We start from the raw sequence: 18,276 nt of genomic DNA on the forward strand, positions 1-18,276 counted from the left end.
CCATCTTTATTATTTTTTTTTGTCATGCTTTTGAGGGTTTTCTTCACCTCGGTTCGTAGGTAAACTTATTTTACGCGTAAAAATGTTTTCCCATGTTTTAAACTATTCGGTTTTATTGCAATCCTAAGCTTTGATAAAAATATACTTTAAACTAAATTTTCAACATTGTGCCAATTGCATTAACATTCTCCCCTGATACACAATGGTCTCTAACCACGTTGAAATGAAGTAAATAATATACAATTCTTCCACATTGAACGACAGACTGCAGAAAAAGAAACAAGTATTAGAGAACAAACACAGAGCTGATATGATAAACTAAACTATAAACTAATTTTATTTTGCCAGGTAAGGCCCACAGCTATATAGCTCGTTTGTCAGGAGCAAGCTGGCCACAAAATGATAGCTCAATCAAGTAGCTAATGTGGAAATGTATAGCAGCCAATTACTCTAAAAGCATGTTTCTGAATGTAGAGGGAGAAACAGGCGCACCCAGCGAAAATGTATACGACTACAGGGAGAACGTGCAAACTCCAAATATACAACATCCATCAGGGTTGGATTCAAGTGGCTAGGCAATGAATAATGATGTACAATTCGAGCATGTCCGCATGTGTTTTACTCGTAGTTTTTAGCAAATGCTTCAGAAAAGGGCATGTAACAATTGCTTCAGAATTTTAATAGGTAACAAAAATGTGAATATTTCCAATTCAATGTTTATTCTAAGGCTCACAATTTGTGGTGTGAGCGATTGTCACAACAACAAAGTCTAAAACAAAAATTTGTACTGTTCCTGATTTTGTGACGGATCGTCTCGTCACTTGGGCAAGTTATCACACCCCAAGTATTTAGCATATAGCATTTAGCACAGTATTTTGTTGAGTAATGCCTTTTTTGATCAATGTTTTCTAAATTCAATTGCCATTTTTTGTTCCAGTGCAAAACACAACAATTTCTCCATCTGCAAATGTAACTAATAGCAACTCCACCGAAGCATCAACACAGTTCAATACATCCTTATCATTTCTTCCAAACAATGAAACTTTGAATGCTACATCTGCCGCACCTGTAAATGGTTCAGCAGTAGCCATCACAACGTCGCCAGCGACATCTTTACAACCCAACGGAACGGTGACATCAAATATTTCAGCTGTGAACAGTTCTATAGAAACATCCACATCATTAAATGCAACTTCTGCACCATCAAGCCCGTCTCCCAATGGAATTGTGAACGAGACCTCCCCTACTCCTCCATCAGCACCGGCTCCCAACGGAACGGTGAACGAGACCTCCCCTACTCCTACATTAGCACTGGCTCCCAATGGAACAGTGAACGAGACCTCCCCTGCTCCTCCATCAGCACCAGCTCCCAATGGAACAGTGAACGAGACCTCCCCTGCCCCTCCATCAGCACCAGCTCCCAATGGAACAGTGAATGAGACCTCCCCTGCCCCTCCATCAGCACCAGCTCCCAATGGAACAGTGAATGAGACCTCCCCTGCTCCTCCATCAGCACTGGCTCCCAATGGAACAATGAACGAGACCTCCCCTGCCCCTCCATCAGCACCAGCTCCCAATGGAACAGTGAATGAGACCTCCCCTGCCCCTCCATCAGCACCAGCTCCCAATGGAACAATGAACGAGACCTCCCCTGCCCCTCCATCAGCACTGGCTCCCAATGGAACAGTGAACGAGACCTCCCCTACTCCTCCATCAGCACCAGCTCCCAATGGAACAGTGAATGAGACCTCCCCTGCCCCTCCATCAGCACCAGCTCCCAATGGAACAGTGAATGAGACCTCCCCTGCCCCTCCATCAGCACCAGCTCCCAATGGAACAGTGAATGAGACCTCCCCTGCCCCTCCATCAGCACCAGCTCCCAATGGAACAGTGAATGAGACCTCCCCTGCCCCTCCATCAGCACCAGCTCCCAATGGAACAATGAACGAGACCTCCCCTGCCCCTCCATCAGCACCAGCTCCCAATGGAACAGTGAATGAGACCTCCCCTGCCCCTCCATCAGCACCAGCTCCCAATGGAACAGTGAATGAGACCTCCCCTGCCCCTCCATCAGCACCAGCTCCCAATGGAACAGTGAACGAGACCTCCCCTGCCCCTCCATCAGCACCAGCTCCCAATGGAACAGTCAACGAGACCTCCCCTGCCCCTCCATCAGCACCAGCTCCCAATGGAACAGTCAACGAGACCTCCCCTGCCCCTCCATCAGCACCAGCTCCCAATGGAACAGTGAACGAGACCTCCCCTACTCCTCCATCAGCACCAGCTCCCAATGGAACAATGAACGAGACCTCCCCTGCTCCTCCATCGGCACCAGCTCCGAATGGAACAGTGAATGAGACCTCCCCTGCCCCTCCATCAGCACCGGCTCCCAACGGAACAGTGAACGAGACCTCCCCTGCTCCTCCATCAGCACCGGCTCCCAATGGAACGGTGAACGCGACATCTGCCCCTCCATCAGCACCAGCTCCCAATGGAACAGTGAATGGTACATCCCCTGCCCCTCCATCAGCACCAGCTCCCAATGGAACAATGAACGAGACCTCCCCTGCTCCTCCATCGGCACCAGCTCCGAATGGAACAGTGAATGAGACCTCCCCTGCCCCTCCATCAGCACCGGCTCCCAACGGAACAGTGAACGAGACCTCCCCTGCTCCTCCATCAGCACCGGCTCCCAATGGAACGGTGAACGGGACATCTGCCCCTCCATCAGCACCAGCTCCCAATGGAACAGTGAATGGTACATCGTCTGCCCCTCCATCAGCACCAGCTCCCAATGGAACAGTGAATGAGACCTCCCCTGCCCCTCCATCAGCACCAGCTCCCAATGGAACAGTGAACGAGACCTCCCCTGCTCCTCCATCAGCACCGGCTCCCAATGGAACGGTGAACGGGACCTCCCCTACTCCTCCATCAGCACCGTCTCCCAATGGAACAGTGAACGAGACCTCCCCTGCTCCTCCATCAGCACCGGCTCCAAATGGAACGGTGAACGGGACATCTGCCCCTCCATCAGCACCAGCTCCCAATGGAACAGTGAACGAGACCTCCCCTGCCCCTCCATCAGCACCAGCTCCCAATGGAACAGTGAACGGTACATCCCCTGCCCCTCCATCAGCACCAGCTCCCAATGGAACAGTGAACGAGACCTCCCCTACTCCATCAGCACCGGCTCCCAATGGAACGGTGAATGGTACCTCCCCTGCCCCTCCATCAGCACCAGCTCCCAATGGAACATTGAATGGTACATCCCCTGCCCCTCCATCAACACTGGCTCCCAATGGAACAGTGAACGAGACCTCCCCTACTCCATCAGCACCAGCTCCCAATGGAACGGTGAATGGTACATCCCCTGCCCCTCCATCAGCACCACCAAGCCTGGCTCCCAATGCAATCGTGAACGGTACCTCGGCACCTGCAATATCTGCATCAACGGTGCCAGTCTCAAACAGCACATCTACACCAACGGTGTCCAGCACGACCACCACGACCACCACAGCTACCCCTGTTGTACCAATCAAAGAGTACCCTATTTTCTTTAAAATTGTCAATCAAAAATTTGACACTGCTCTGAATGACAAAACAAGTCCTGCTTACAACGATCTTGTGAACATTATCGTACCACAGGTAAGCGGCACAACTTCACACGGGATTGCGACCATGTTTGCATCACCTTATTTGCTGGGGGCTTAATATCTATATATTAATTGACCCCTGACATTCATGTAGTAGAACACCTCTAGTCTATGGCCTTAGACTCCGCCATTCATTATCCATTAACTCCTATCCCATGTTGTGGAAGGGGTTGCTGCTTGTCCACAAATTATTCACGGAGAAGAAAACATTTTTGGAAATTCATGCGATTTAAAATTAATTTGGAGATGAGTAGATTAACTTCGTAGGTAACATTGTGGATAATAGAATCTACAAAATTCGTCGCGGATATCACTGCAGATAAGGTGAATTCTACAGTATTTAGCAATTTACTTGCCTCCGCCACCCAACAGAAACCCACGTGGGTGTATTATTCGTATATGTAATCACTTTCTGCTCGTGTATCATATCCACTGATAGATTGCTTTGATAGGACCGCTATGAAAGTAAATGAAACACTTTCAACACCTGGGGATTGTGGGGTCATTTGCCTCATTTTGCTATCTTTAATTCGTTAATTAGTGTTTTTGTTATTTAAAATATCTATTAAGATTACACTTGTATCTCCCACATTTTGCATCATTGATCACTTTGAAGGCCCACGGCCTGTTTTATACATAGCCAAATGTAAACTCGTGGATTTGACAAATTACAATTATTTTGTTTTCTATATACTGCATGAAGTAACCATTAACTGCATTGACATGTTAATCCTTTCCTGCGTTTGCCTTTCCCTTAGCTTGATGTGGTGTTCAGGAACGCCTATGGAAAAAAATTCTCCAGAACCCGAGTTAATCATTTCAGGTATGAATTGCTTATTTTACGCTATATAATTAATGTTAATCTGGTATTGTTACAAAAGGTACCATCACTTTGTCAAGTAAAAGGTTCAATCCACTGCATGTTCGATGTTTTTTTAATTAATGCTGACATTTAATTGGTCTCTTCTCCTATGTAAAATGGGTTTCTACACTGGTTTTGAAGCAAATACATTAACGATACTGTCATTTAAATTTGAGAATTATTTTTCTTTACCTAACTTAATTCCTGGTTGCACTTTTGATATCCATGAGACAAAAAATACGAAATCTCAAGAGCAACGTGATGCCATGTGTCCATAAACCACTGCAAGAAGTGTCACCATTCCCAAAATATCCTTGGTGGCCTTTCACACTTTCCCATATGCTGATATGTGATTGTCACCATGGGAGTTAAACTGATATTTTTATTTTTAGAGCCGCAATTTAAAGTAGATTAAAAATTTTGGATTTTTTTTACTGAATTTATTGGTGACTTGGCTGAGATCAGCAAGCTCTACACTTGAACCTACCTTGATTATGGATAGTTGAAACCTAAATTTGGACCCAGGTTCTCTCTGCAGTGCTAACGTGGTACTTTAGCCTCTAAGCCACCTGGCCACCTCCATGAAACACAATTCCGAATGGTTAATCTGCGTGTGCGTACTGTATTGTGTTTGTGATTTTTAAAATGTTTTTAAACTGGGCGGTTTGCGTACGTGATCAAAATTAACCTCAAACTGTATTTTGTTCCTGCAGTAATGGTTCGGTTAACGTGGATGCTGTAGCAGAGTTTACCAATCAAAGCGCACCAAACCAGGACAATATACTGAGGACACTTGTGACTTCCTTGGAAAACTCTTCAATTCCAAATTCAACACTGCAGCTGGAACCCACATCTATAAATGTGTCAGGTAACAAATCAACACTGATAATGATACATGTGTAAAAATGTATATTATGCAGCAAAACATAACAGGATAACTGCTTTCATCCTTGTTAAGACGTCCTTGTCTTATCCTGACATTTGTGCATTTTTCTGACAATTTTATTATTGGCAAAAGAAAGTGCTATAATGTGCAGTGTTGCTCCATTGCCCAAAGTATTTTTTATAAATCTGGTTGTGGGCAATATGTAATAATACAATATTTAACGCTAACAATGATATATCAAATACACGTGTAAAAAAAATTCTAAATTAACCTAGGCACTTGCCAAAGTGAGCACACATAAGTGAAACATGAAATGAAAAAATATGGTAAAAATGTTATTCTAAGATTTGAAACCAAATTGCAACATCCGGCGCATGAAGTCATGGACAAGGGTGTCAGACATCAAAATGTGAAATGATTATAGTATGGGCCCAAAAGACTAATTGGGCCTTTTTGTACAAATGTTCTCCAAATATTTGAGGTAGCAAAGTCAACTTCAACCTTGTCAGTCGTGGTAAATTTGTTTAATCAAATCACAGGGATAAATTGTGCAAATGAAGTGAGCGTGGCTAAATATAAAATGGCTGAAACATTCTGAATGCATTTTCAGACGTAGTAATGTAGATCCTTGAAATAATTTCAACGCTTTGTTATAATTAATTGTACAAACGATATTTTCCTGCTTCACTGCTGGATATGGGGCTCCCCATGACGTGGGCTGTCAGGGTTATTTGCCCATACTTCACCATGCTGGTCAGTCCAAATTTGTGAAGAGTGCATTGTACTGTCTTGTTAGGGCGAGCAAGAAGATCATGAAGGTATAAAATGGAGTTGTGCAAGTGCATTTTGTCATTGCACAATACCAATGGGTTGTTGTTTTTTGCCAAAGGCTGATTTTAAAATTTGCCTTCCAGATGTCACGCTCGCCACTCTGCCGCTGCTCAAAGTAAACATTGCCTTCCTCGCATTGAACAAGGTCTACAGCAGTGCCATGAACGACACCACCTCGGCTGAATATGCTGCCCTCAACACTACGATCACACAAGAGGTGAAAGCACCCACAAACGCACTACACTAAAACTTACTCAAGTGCTTTCTTGAGGCAACCAGTGTGCTTTGTTCCATGCAGAACAAAAAGCCTTTTTTGGCCTTCCCCAAAAAATCGAGTGTCCACCAACAGGCCTGCCCCCCCCCCCCCCCCCCCATGTCTGCAAACAATACGACATTGGCTCGAATCCATAATTTGGCTCCCAATTCAGTTGCACACAAGTGACTCGATCACAGTGGCCTGTTTCGAGATACTCTTTGGGCTTGTCCCAGCCACCATTCCCCACTCATCTCACTCTCCATCTACCCTGTCAAAATAACATGTGTCGTTGTGGAGACTATAAGTAACAAAATAAATAATTGCACTACCTGCTTTTATATTTGTCTGTCCACAAAATATTACGTTCTTCTTTGTACAGCCGAGCCTTCTGGGAATGCATAATTCCATTCCCTCATCTCACGCTTCTCATTCGCGTACTCTCTGCTGCAATAATTGAGGCCTATATACAAATTTTCCGAGTCAACTTTCACTTGATGGGAAGACTCTGCCTCTGGCCATCTGCACCTTTTGGGCACCTCCCCCAATTCTAGTCCTGAATCAAGACGGTCTTCTCCTCTCTCTCTACGAAACTTCTTCATTCTTTCACCACAATGTCATCTTCCATTCTCTTTCTGGCTTTGTGCTATTTTACCCTTTCCCTGGTATGTGAAAATACCTCTCTTACGCTTTCGAGATGGGCATGTTTCCAATATTTAGTAAATCGTTTTGAGATGTGGTTACATTTTATGTTTTGTAAATCCAGAATGTATTGCAAGAAATGGAGATGACGACTGAAATTCTCTCTCAGTTTCTTAATCTAAATGCCTTTTCCCCAACAGGTGCAGAATATGTTCATCGGTTATTCAAAGCAACCAGTTTCAGTGGTGACCACATTTTCGTGAGTTTTTTTTATATTCCTTGATCTGAAATGTAACTTGGTAAATAATAAAAAAAAAGTGCATTTTAAGCATTTGTATATATTCACAGGCAGACCTCTCTTAACGTTCAAGATGCATTCCTGGAGAAGTGCGCAAATCGAATTGTCGCTTAAAGGGGTCCGCGTACCATTTGTGTAATATATCAGGATGAGTTTTCGACGGCAGTTTTTGTTATTTTTTCTGAGCAATATGAGGGCCTCATTGGGATGTCGTGAATAGAGCTCCTAATAATACGCATGGCAAGCATTTTATAACTAAAGAGAATAATTTATTATAATAACAACAATTATGTACTATACTAAGGAGTACATTCTACTGTACTACAATATATATTGGAGGGAAACCAAGGTTTGAGCTGCTGCAATCCCAATCTGGGTTTTAGTGATGCCCTCAGTCCAACATTTCAGTGGTGAGGTTTCTTTTTAAGTGGAGCCGGAGACTATCCTGGTCACGTGAGTTTCACCTGGCTAAACACGCTGTAAATAACATTGAGAATAAAAGTAGTAAAGTTATCGTAACCATGAGTTGTGATAGTTTAATCACGGTGGGTGGGGTTCTGGTTGGCTCTGCGTATGTCGCCCATATTAGCTGAGCGAATGATGGGGTGGAGTGCCTTTCCTCGGCCGGCGCTGCTATGTTCCCACTCCTAAGCACTTTTAACAAAAACATTTTAAAGTACATTTTCTCTCAGGACAAAGAGCACTATAATTAAGCTGCATTCTTGCAGGGTCACGCTAAGGTCTGCCTGTATAGAGATACATTAGCAAATCCATTCTTTAAATGTTTAAATTGCTGTGGCCATCGATTGTGAATATGAAACGGATTTCTCTTGCAGGGATTCTTCCGGTGTGGTCGGCGTGACCTCCATAGCATCATTCAACACCACGAGCGTCGTCCCGCCTGTAGACGTCTTCGACCTTCTGCGCGCCAAGATTAGCAACAACTCTCAGTTGGCGAGCACTGATGTCTACGTTAAAGAGTCGTCCATAGCCATCGATGGTAAAGACTTTCATTCTCCAGCAGTAGAACACACAGCCAGTCGCATGGCTACATAGTGCCAGAATTGTTTTGCCTGTGGTTGTGCAAAGGCATTTGTGGAGGGGATTGGACACCAAAAACCAAACCTAATAAAATGTATTTGGCAACTCAAGCTGCTGTAGATAGCATGTAGATGCACAAGGATAACGCTCAACCTTGCATATCTGTAGGATCTTGCTTTAATTGAATCGCTAATAGGATTGATTAGCAGAAAACTCGTGCTCAAAGTAGATGTAATAATAATAATCTGTCTTCTCCCCGTATCTCTTCTTCAGGTACCAAGCCCTACAATGTGGTCCCATTGGTGATGAAGATCAACACCCCGTTTGTGGCCAATCTGGCTACCAGATCAACCGCTGAATACAGCGCCCTGAATAGCAAATATGCAGGAGAGGTTAGTGATCTACTGAACATTTTATGATGCATTTCTTTATTTGTCTGCGTGCCTCCACTCAATGATCCTTTTTAGATAAGGGTCCTGTATTATGTTTGGCCAACTCCAGAACAACCCACCATGTGGGGTGGTGGGGGAGGGCTAATGCTCAAGCTCTACATGAATTTGAGTATTGTTGTACAGGTATCCCTTGATTTTACAAACGTTCACTTTATGGCATTTTGCGTTTGTGCCATTTTTAATTATGGATACTTTTCAATGAACGAAATCGAATTTTCACATGGCATGCGCCATTTTAAATTTTACAAGCACCTGGGAGGCACTGTTATCCGTCGTCGGAGGCTGGTGTAACGGTATCCCGACAGTGCAACAGTAATTCCTCCATCAATTTTCCATTCATTCTAATGTGCAAATCTGTTGAGTATACTGAAAAGGTTATTTTTTAAATTAATTGTTATTCGATCGTGTTATTATTTATGTTCTTTATATTTTTGTATCGTGAAAGTAATCGGTGTTGTTTTTAGGTTAGGAATAGGAATTATTGTCCGTAACACATCCATAATTAGAAGTTTTAAATGAATGGGAAAAGTCATTCCAACAAAATCCTGTTTTATGCATATTTTTTTTTATGACTGGATCACTTTTATAAATCTACGGATACCTGTACCGCCATCCGCTAATCCCCTTGCAGCATAATCCTACACCTGATAATCTCATGCAGTCTCCCATCAAGTACTAATCAGATTCAAAGCTTTGTTAGTGTCTGAGATTTGAGAAGAAAAATAAGTATGAAACCTGTCCAAGGAGTTGCGAAGCAAGGATATACTGTAAGATTCGTAAAGTTAATTTGTCTTCATTATTTAAAAGGGTTGTTAAAAAAAAACAATTAAGGCAATGATAAGCCCACTGATATGAGGTTTCAGAATGATTTCCCAGACAGAATCAAGTAGATTGAGTTGCTTCGCACCTAAAACGTGCATTGTAAAATGGAGAGTGCAGTATACATTGCTGTGTCCATTGCAGCAACGGGAGTTTGTACTGTGGAGTGTAAAATGCCCACTAATTTGTATTTTTTTTTGCAGCTGAAAAATGTTCTTCTTAAGAAGTATGGGCCCAACAACCCACTGTTACTGGACACAACATTCAGGTTGGCTTGTGTGATGTGCTTTAATGCCTACTGGGTGGTTAGCTGCTCGTACTCGTAGAGACGGTCCTACCACATTGTAGAGAAATGGTATACCAATTGTCAACACCTGTGGGGTGGGGCTTCTAGTATACCAGAGTGGGTGACCCAACTGGGGTTTACACAATGCCATACATCTCAAACGAACCATTACAATTGTGTTTTTATACAGCTTATAATTGCTATGCTGTAAAATAAAACTAGCACATCTGGAGAAAATGAAATGGTGGGGGAGCAGGGGTGGTTTGCTGATAGTTATTTTTAGAGTAGGAATTACTACAATGGTGTAATGGTTAAACACTGGACTTGCAGTCCAGACGTCACCGATTCATTCTCTCAGAACGGCAGTTGAAATTATGGTGCGAATTTTAAATCGTCCACCCCACAGTATAAATGGGTGCAACAATCTTTTACCACTCCCACTGCTTGCAAGACCATCTGGCCAGTCTGCAATAGTAGGCCAAAATACCCTCCTAGATGGTATTGCTCCCATTTCTTCTGCTAGCAGTGGTGTGACCAAGCACTTGTAGGGCCGCACATTCTGCATAAAAAGAGACATTTGGTCCTATACTGAATATAAAAGTGTTTTTAACCTGGATTGGATGAGACGATGATCTCAGCAGTGTGGATGGCCACGATAAGAAATTCCAGACTCTGCATATCAGCACAAAATGAGTGACATCCCAAAACACTGAGCTGTTAAAATATAACTTAACTTTTTGTCTTTCCAGTGACACCCCACCATCAGTGCAGTCTTTGACCAACATTATCTTCAGTTCCGACATCGTCACTAACGCCACAGAACTTCGCTCCCTCGTTGAAAGTGAAATCGCATTCCCAATGCAGACCTTTGGAGGGTCTGGTCTTACAGTGGATGCACAGACACTTTCTGTCGACGGTGAGCAGCTGCACTTTTCAAGTTCTCCTTTTTTTTTGCCTTTGTCGCCAGCATCACAGTCATCGTCAGCCATATCTGCCCATTGCTGGATGAATGCCTCTCCATGCCTTGTGGGCCTACGACGCGACAATGTATCTGACCTTTTGCATAGAAGCTGATCTCATTGACAAAATAATCCATCTCTTCAGTGGTTGTCTCTCCTCTCCGTTGCGCTGATTCCCTTTTGGCTGCAATTTCCTTCAAAAGTCTTGTCCATCTGCCACCTTTTTTGACTCTACCCAGGCCCACTTGCTTATCTTATGTCGGTGACGTCTTCAATTTGTCTTCCTTAAGCCATCTGTTCTTTCTGTGTCCTCAATTCCATTCCAAGCTGCTTTTGTTTACTTTTCAGCTTTTCAATTGTCATTGCCCATGTTTCTGATCCATATATCATAGCTGGCAATGTGCATTTATTGAAAACCACATTCTTTAGGCACATTGGTATGCTGCTTTTTCATCATATAAGTTAGCTTTATAACATACTCTATTCTGCTGGCCATTAATATCTTTATTTCATTGCATTTAATTGACCTAAGATATACACGGTTTCCTAGTTGTGTATAATTGGTATATAAGATATGTAATAAGTGGCATACAATGCTGGATGAATGGCATAATATGCAAAACACCTAGATAATCTGTGCATATTTTTTTGCGATTTCAGGTTTTATGTCCTCCTACGTCTACCAGGCAATTCATCTCCGCATCACCAACAGACAATTTGTCAGCGACTTAAATAATGTCAACACCGACGCATACAAAAACCTCTCCAGTGAAGTTCAGCAAGGGGTGAGCAGAGTTAAAGCACCATTGCCACATCCGGTTAATGCAGTGTTGAGGTGCCCTGTTACAGAAACAGATCCACCTCCGTGTTGTGGGTGTCTACTGTGAAGAGACGTTCACGACATGTGCGACCAAAAAATAATTTGAGTTTACGATTTTTCTCGCTTCAGCAATGTAACTGATTTACACTGACAACGAAATCTTTAAATACAAATAGCACAGAAAAACGGTTGGCTCGGCACTGAGACTAGCCCAAAAGTTACGGAGATTAAATATATATTGTTTCCCTTCTACGTGACTTTACCGAAAGAACCAAGAATATGAATCCCTGCAGTCATGAAAGCTTTAAATCAAAAGATTAAATATAGTTGGAGTACAGTAGGGCTCCTTCATATCTGTGATGAATTTGGTGGTAAACTTCTTCATGGATCCTATCTCTAAATAACCAATAATAACCTTGAGCCATTTGCAAAAAAAGACTCCTCCAGCTTTCCAAGTGTTCCTCCTGGCTCTTGCCAAAACCCAAGTGTTTGCTATTTGTAATTGTAGAATGAACAATCTAATGCTATATACGTTGCATTGTTCAGCACCAAACGGAGGGCTGCCTGGCATGTGTTTTCCATGCACCGGGGAGATGCAACTAACAACAGTTAAACATTTTATGACTTCTTCTTGGTTCTTTCGGTAAAGTCACGTAGAAGGGAGATAATAAAATAATAAAAATACTAAATAATAAAATAATTCTCACGACGTTTCGGCCACAACGCAAGCAGCTGTCCTCAGGTGAAGAACAGGTCTGTCGGGAAGACAGCGTCTGAATGGGCACGACCAGGATTGGCAGTGTATATTTAAGGGGGGAAGGGGTGCCTTGACAAATGAATTTGCATATCAAGAGTAATTTAGCATATTTATGGGAATTCTTATGTTTTTATTTTATTATTTCCCTTCTACGTGACTTTACCGAAAGAACCAAGAAGATGAATCCCTGCAGTCACGAAAGCTTTAAATCGAAATTTTATGACTTGTCAAAAAAAATTCAAGAAAATCTGCGAACCCAGGCAAGTGAAAGCAGCGATCAGTCGCCAAGAACAATACTGATACATCAATGACTTTGTTTCGCAGATGTATGCTGTAATCCATGGATTGCACAGCAACCTTCGATTGGTCACGATCAACAGTTTCAGGTACGTTGACCTTAAGTTGTCATCCTGCTCTTAGCGGCACAACCTTGAAATAAATTTGTTTTTGGAGTATTCCAATGGTATATTTTAACCAAAGATTGGAAAGTTTGCTAGTCTTTCACGTGAAGTTATTTTCAAAGTAAGTAATTCACAATCATTAAAACATGAACACATTGCAAACATACGAAATCTTCAACATCATATTGCTTCCATATATTAATTTGCCCATGACTAGTCAAATGATGCGGTCGTTTGGGCATATCTCTCCACCTTGCTGCCCTTACCAAAAAACAGCATATATCGTGGGAAGCATCTTTAGTGGTACATTATTACACAACTGGTAAAACCTAGGACTTCTAATATTCTGGGAGGACTTAAAGATTTCCTGGGACGGCTAGGACGGAGGTTATATTTGTCAGATCGGTTTTTATAACCCATAATTGCATATGCAGATTCTGTGAAGCAGAGCGAGAGAGGCTACCATTTTTGAGTTTTCACATTTTTATTGTTTCCCGTTCTAGCTCTGGCTCTGTGCTAGTCGAGTCGACGGCCACGTTTGCGGACGCCGCACCACTCGCACAGACGGTTCTAAACGACCTGGTCGCCAACGCAACCTTTCCCAATGGCTTGCAGCTCGATCCCACAAACATCAGTGTCAACAGCGCCACACGTAAGTCCCTCGCCAAGCATTGCAGCTCCCACTGGTTGCGAATGTCCGCGTTTCGGGGTCTTCGATTGTTATTCAGGGTGTGCTGATTATACTCTGGGTTTCTCATCAGTCTTGCATCGCTACTAACATAGTTTTCCGTTCCCGTGGACTTCCCTCGCTGTTTCCTTCACACGTGTCGAAGAAATCTTGCTCTACCAGACTTTTTGGCTCCATATTGTGTTCGACCACCATGTTGCAGGTCAAAACACTGCACTACTTCTTCCCGCTCAATTCTTGACCTTTGGAATTGGAAAGTTCTTGCAACCTTGCCCAATAAAAAAAAAATGCATCGACTCTGATTACAATTTTAATCGTGCTGTCACTGCATTAATGTACTCCTGCAAACTGTCCACAAAGTAATCTACTTCCAAGAGTTAAAATACTGTAATACAAAGTGCGCGTGGTATAAATATATACATACACACGTATATATATACATTTTTTGGCATGTTAAAATGTAAATGTGTTTTTTTATAATTCATATTTCGTGTTGTGTTCTTTTTCCAGCAACAACTGCGCCTACCACTGTTGCAACGGTAAATGCAACGACTAACGCCACGGCCGTCCCGCTGGTGAACGCCACGGCGAACGCCACGGCCGTCCCGCTGGTGAACGCCACGGCGAACGCCACGGCCGTTCCGCTGGTGAACGCCACGGCGAACGCCACGGCCGTTCCGCTGGTGAACGCCACGGCGAACGTCACGGCCGTCCCCCTGGTGAACGCCACGGCGAACGCCACGGCCGTCCCCCTGGTGAACGCCACGGCGAACGCCACGGCCGTCCCCCTGGTGAACGCCACGGCGAACGCCACGGCCGTCCCCCTGGTGAACGCCACGGCGAACGCCACGGCCGTCCCCCTGGTGAACGCCACGGCGAACGCCACGGCCGTCCCCCTGGTGAACGCCACGGCGAACGCCACGGCCGTCCCCCTGGTGAACGCCACGGCGAACGCCACGGCCGTCCCCCTGGTGAACGCCACGGCGAACGCCACGGCCGTCCCCCTGGTGAACGCCACGGCGAACGCCACGGCCGTCCCCCTGGTGAACGCCACGGCGAACGCCACGGCCGTCCCCCTGGTGAACGCCACGGCGAACGCCACGGCCGTCCCCCTGGTGAACGCCACGGCGAACGCCACGGCCGTCCCCCTGGTGAACGCCACGGCGAACGCCACGGCCGTCCCCCTGGTGAACGCCACGGCGAACGCCACGGCCGTCCCCCTGGTGAACGCCACGGCGAACGCCACGGCCATCCCCCTGGTGAACGCCACGGCGAACGCCACGGCCGTCCCCCTGGTGAACGCCACGGCGAACGCCACGGCCGTCCCCCTGGTGAACGCCACGGCGAACGCCACGGCCGTCCCCCTGGTGAACGCCACGGCGAACGCCACGGCCGTCCCCCTGGTGAACGCCACGGCGAACGCCACGGCCGTCCCCCTGGTGAACGCCACGGCGAACGCCACGGCCGTCCCCCTGGTGAACGCCACGGCGAACGCCACGGCCGTCCCCCTGGTGAACGCCACGGCGAACGCCACGGCCGTCCCCCTGGTGAACGCCACGGCGAACGCCACGGCCGTCCCCCTGGTGAACGCCACGGCGAACGCCACGGCCGTCCCCCTGGTGAACGCCACGGCGAACGCCACGGCCGTTCCCCTGGTGAACGCCACGGCGAACGCCACGGCCGTCCCCCTGGTGAACGCCACGGCGAACGCCACGGCCGTCCCCCTGGTGAACGCCACGGCGAACGCCACGGCCGTCCCCCTGGTGAACGCCACGACGAACGCCACGGCCGTCCCCCTGGTGAACGCCACGGCGAACGCCACGGCCGTCCCCCTGGTGAACGCCACGGCGAACGCCACGGCCGTCCCCCTGGTGAACGCCACGGCGAACGCCACGGCCGTCCCCCTGGTGAACGCCACGGCGAACGCCACGGCCGTCCCGCTGGTGAACGCCACGGCGAACGCCACGGCCGTCCCCCTGGTGAACGGCACGGCAGTTCCGCCAACAAACGCCACGGTGAACGGCACGGCAGTTCCGCCAACAAACGCCACGGTCAACGGCACGGCAGTTCCGCCAGCAAACGCCACGGTCAACGGCACGGCAGTTCCGCCAGCAAACGCCACGGTCAACGGCACGGCAGTTCCGCCAGCAAACGCCACGGTCAACGGCACGGCAGTTCCGCCAGCAAACGCCACGGTCAACGGCACGGCAGTTCCGCCAGCAAACGCCACGGTCAACGGCACGGCAGTTCCGCCAGCAAACGCCACGGTCAACGGCACGGCAGTTCCGCCAGCAAACGCCACGGTCAACGGCACGGCAGTTCCGCCAGCAAACGCCACGGTCAACGGCACGGCAGTTCCGCCAGCAAACGCCACGGTCAACGGCACGGCAGTTCCGCCAGCAAACGCCACGGTCAACGGCACGGCAGTTCCGCCAGCAAACGCCACGGTCAACGGCACGGCAGTTCCGCCAGCAAACGCCACGGTCAACGGCACGGCAGTTCCGCCAGCAAACGCCACGGTCAACGGCACGGCAGTTCCGCCAGCAAACGCCACGGTCAACGGCACGGCAGTTCCGCCAGCAAACGCCACGGTCAACGGCACGGCAGTTCCGCCAGCAAACGCCACGGTGAACGGCACGGCAGTTCCGCCAGCAAACGCCACGGTCAACGGCACGGCAGTTCCGCCAGCAAACGCCACGGTCAACGGCACGGCAGTTCCGCCAGCAAACGCCACGGTCAACGGCACGGCAGTTCCGCCAGCAAACGCCACGGTCAACGGCACGGCAGTTCCGCCAGCAAACGCCACGGTCAACGGCACGGCAGTTCCGCCAGCAAACGCCACGGTCAACGGCACGGCAGTTCCGCCAGCAAACGCCACGGTCAACGGCACGGCAGTTCCGCCAGCAAACGCCACGGTCAACGGCACGGCAGTTCCGCCAGCAAACGCCACGGTCAACGGCACGGCAGTTCCGCCAGCAAACGCCACGGTCAACGGCACGGCAGTTCCGCCAGCAAACGCCACGGTCAACGGCACGGCAGTTCCGCCAGCAAACGCCACGGTCAACGGCACGGCAGTTCCGCCAGCAAACGCCACGGCCGCTCCAACGAACGCCACTGCGAACGCCACGGTCGTTCCGCCAACAGACAGTACAAGCACGGCGACCACAGTAAAAACATCAACTCCAACCGCCGTGCCAAACGTAGCATACTCTGTATTTTTTAAGATTGTCAATGAAGGCTTTACAGCCGAGCTGGCCAACAACACAAGTCCAGCTTACAAAAGCCTTGAAGACAACATTGTGCTACAGGTAAACGAAAAGAAAAAACTTTTGACCATTTATACTATGTAGCTTTTCACTCGTGTGCCATAGCTCCCTGTTTCGTGGTTATACCACATGTTCAAGATGTCAGAAGTTGTCTGCTCCACTTGCTTGGAAATTGGAGGAACCGAATTCGGTTGAACTAAATTGGGTTGAGTTCCTGAAGCTCCCAGCACGTGGTCTAAAACAATGCACATCATCACTATGGGGACCTCATTTGCCAGTAAAAATATGATAATTGGTTCTTTACCCTTCTATCTGGCAACAAAACTGACATCTTTTGCAAGGAGTCATGTTTGCATAGACCGCAATACCTGCAGTCATAAATACAAACAAAAGACATAACTCTGATAGTGCACATTATCAGAGTTATGTCTTTTGTTTGTATTTATGACTGCAGGTATTGCGGTCTATGCAAACATGACTCCTTGCAAAAAGGTGTCAGTTTTGTTGCCAGATAGAAGGGTAAAGAACCAATTATCAATGCACATCATGCCGAACACACCGGTACTTACATTTTATTTATGATAAAGATTTTTGGACTGGGTTGCATGAATGTATATCTGTCATACAGCCACTTCCACCTAATGCAGCTAATAAGTTTTCTTCACGCGAACAAAATGTGCCAATTAGTTACTACTTCAGCACACTGGTGCGTTAGAGACCAAACCCACAACATTAGCAATTGAGTGGTGTTTTGCTGTAAATTACAACCATCATCAGACAAATGTTGAAGTCGATGGACAGCCTTACTTAACTGGCTGTCGGATGAAGGTGGATGTACGACACATTTACATGATCAAACCCAAAAAACATGTTTTTTGAATGATTTAATTTTACCTGAACTTGTTTAGACTACTGCCAGATAATTAGAAAATTATAACCATGACACTGTCATATTTTGTCTTTTTGTGTATGTTTAGCTTGATCAAATTTTCAGAAAAAAGTACGGATCAAAGTTCAGCAAGACCCATGTCTTGCGCTTCCGGTAAGATTTTTATTTCGTAGACTTTTTGCAATTTATTTTTCACTTGTGTTGTCCATGCAAAAGTTGAGCCATATTTAAGAAAACAAAAAATGTCCAGAGGCTTTCCAGGCCAAATATTATCAGAAACATCTTTAACCAAAGCAACCAGTAGGCCAATTTTGCCCCACAGTCTCATCAGCAGACTCGAGCTTGTTTTTTTAAGTACGGCTGGGTTGCCAGGTGTTTATTAGCAAGAGCATTCCGTATAAACTACGGCTTTCGTCAACGCATGAAGAATAATGGATAACTTCTGCTGATGAGCCACCGAAGGTCAAAGATGT

At 46.5% G+C, this 18,276-nt stretch overlaps 1 protein-coding gene across 1 annotated transcript in view; it reads left to right on the plus strand.

Moving 5' to 3' along the window:
- The window catches only part of LOC133354054 (mucin-2-like), a 37,316-nt gene that overhangs the window by 8,278 nt on the left and 10,762 nt on the right, over positions 1–18,276 (plus strand). Inside the window, exons 3-16 of the mRNA XM_061570601.1 lie at positions 938–3,645; positions 4,412–4,476; positions 5,229–5,383; positions 6,316–6,449; positions 7,328–7,386; positions 8,262–8,425; positions 8,740–8,858; positions 9,941–10,005; positions 10,773–10,939; positions 11,643–11,767; positions 12,884–12,945; positions 13,464–13,612; positions 14,159–16,956; positions 17,892–17,956. Of these exons, the coding sequence (XP_061426585.1) occupies positions 938–3,645; positions 4,412–4,476; positions 5,229–5,383; positions 6,316–6,449; positions 7,328–7,386; positions 8,262–8,425; positions 8,740–8,858; positions 9,941–10,005; positions 10,773–10,939; positions 11,643–11,767; positions 12,884–12,945; positions 13,464–13,612; positions 14,159–16,956; positions 17,892–17,956 (6,835 nt within the window). The remainder of the gene's footprint in view (positions 1–937; positions 3,646–4,411; positions 4,477–5,228; positions 5,384–6,315; positions 6,450–7,327; positions 7,387–8,261; positions 8,426–8,739; positions 8,859–9,940; positions 10,006–10,772; positions 10,940–11,642; positions 11,768–12,883; positions 12,946–13,463; positions 13,613–14,158; positions 16,957–17,891; positions 17,957–18,276) is intronic.

The sequence above is a fragment of the Lethenteron reissneri genome, chromosome 46 (assembly GCF_015708825.2).
Source record: "Lethenteron reissneri isolate LAM-NWPU_2019-01 chromosome 46, ASM1570882v1, whole genome shotgun sequence".
Taxonomy (NCBI): domain Eukaryota; kingdom Metazoa; phylum Chordata; class Hyperoartia; order Petromyzontiformes; family Petromyzontidae; genus Lethenteron; species Lethenteron reissneri.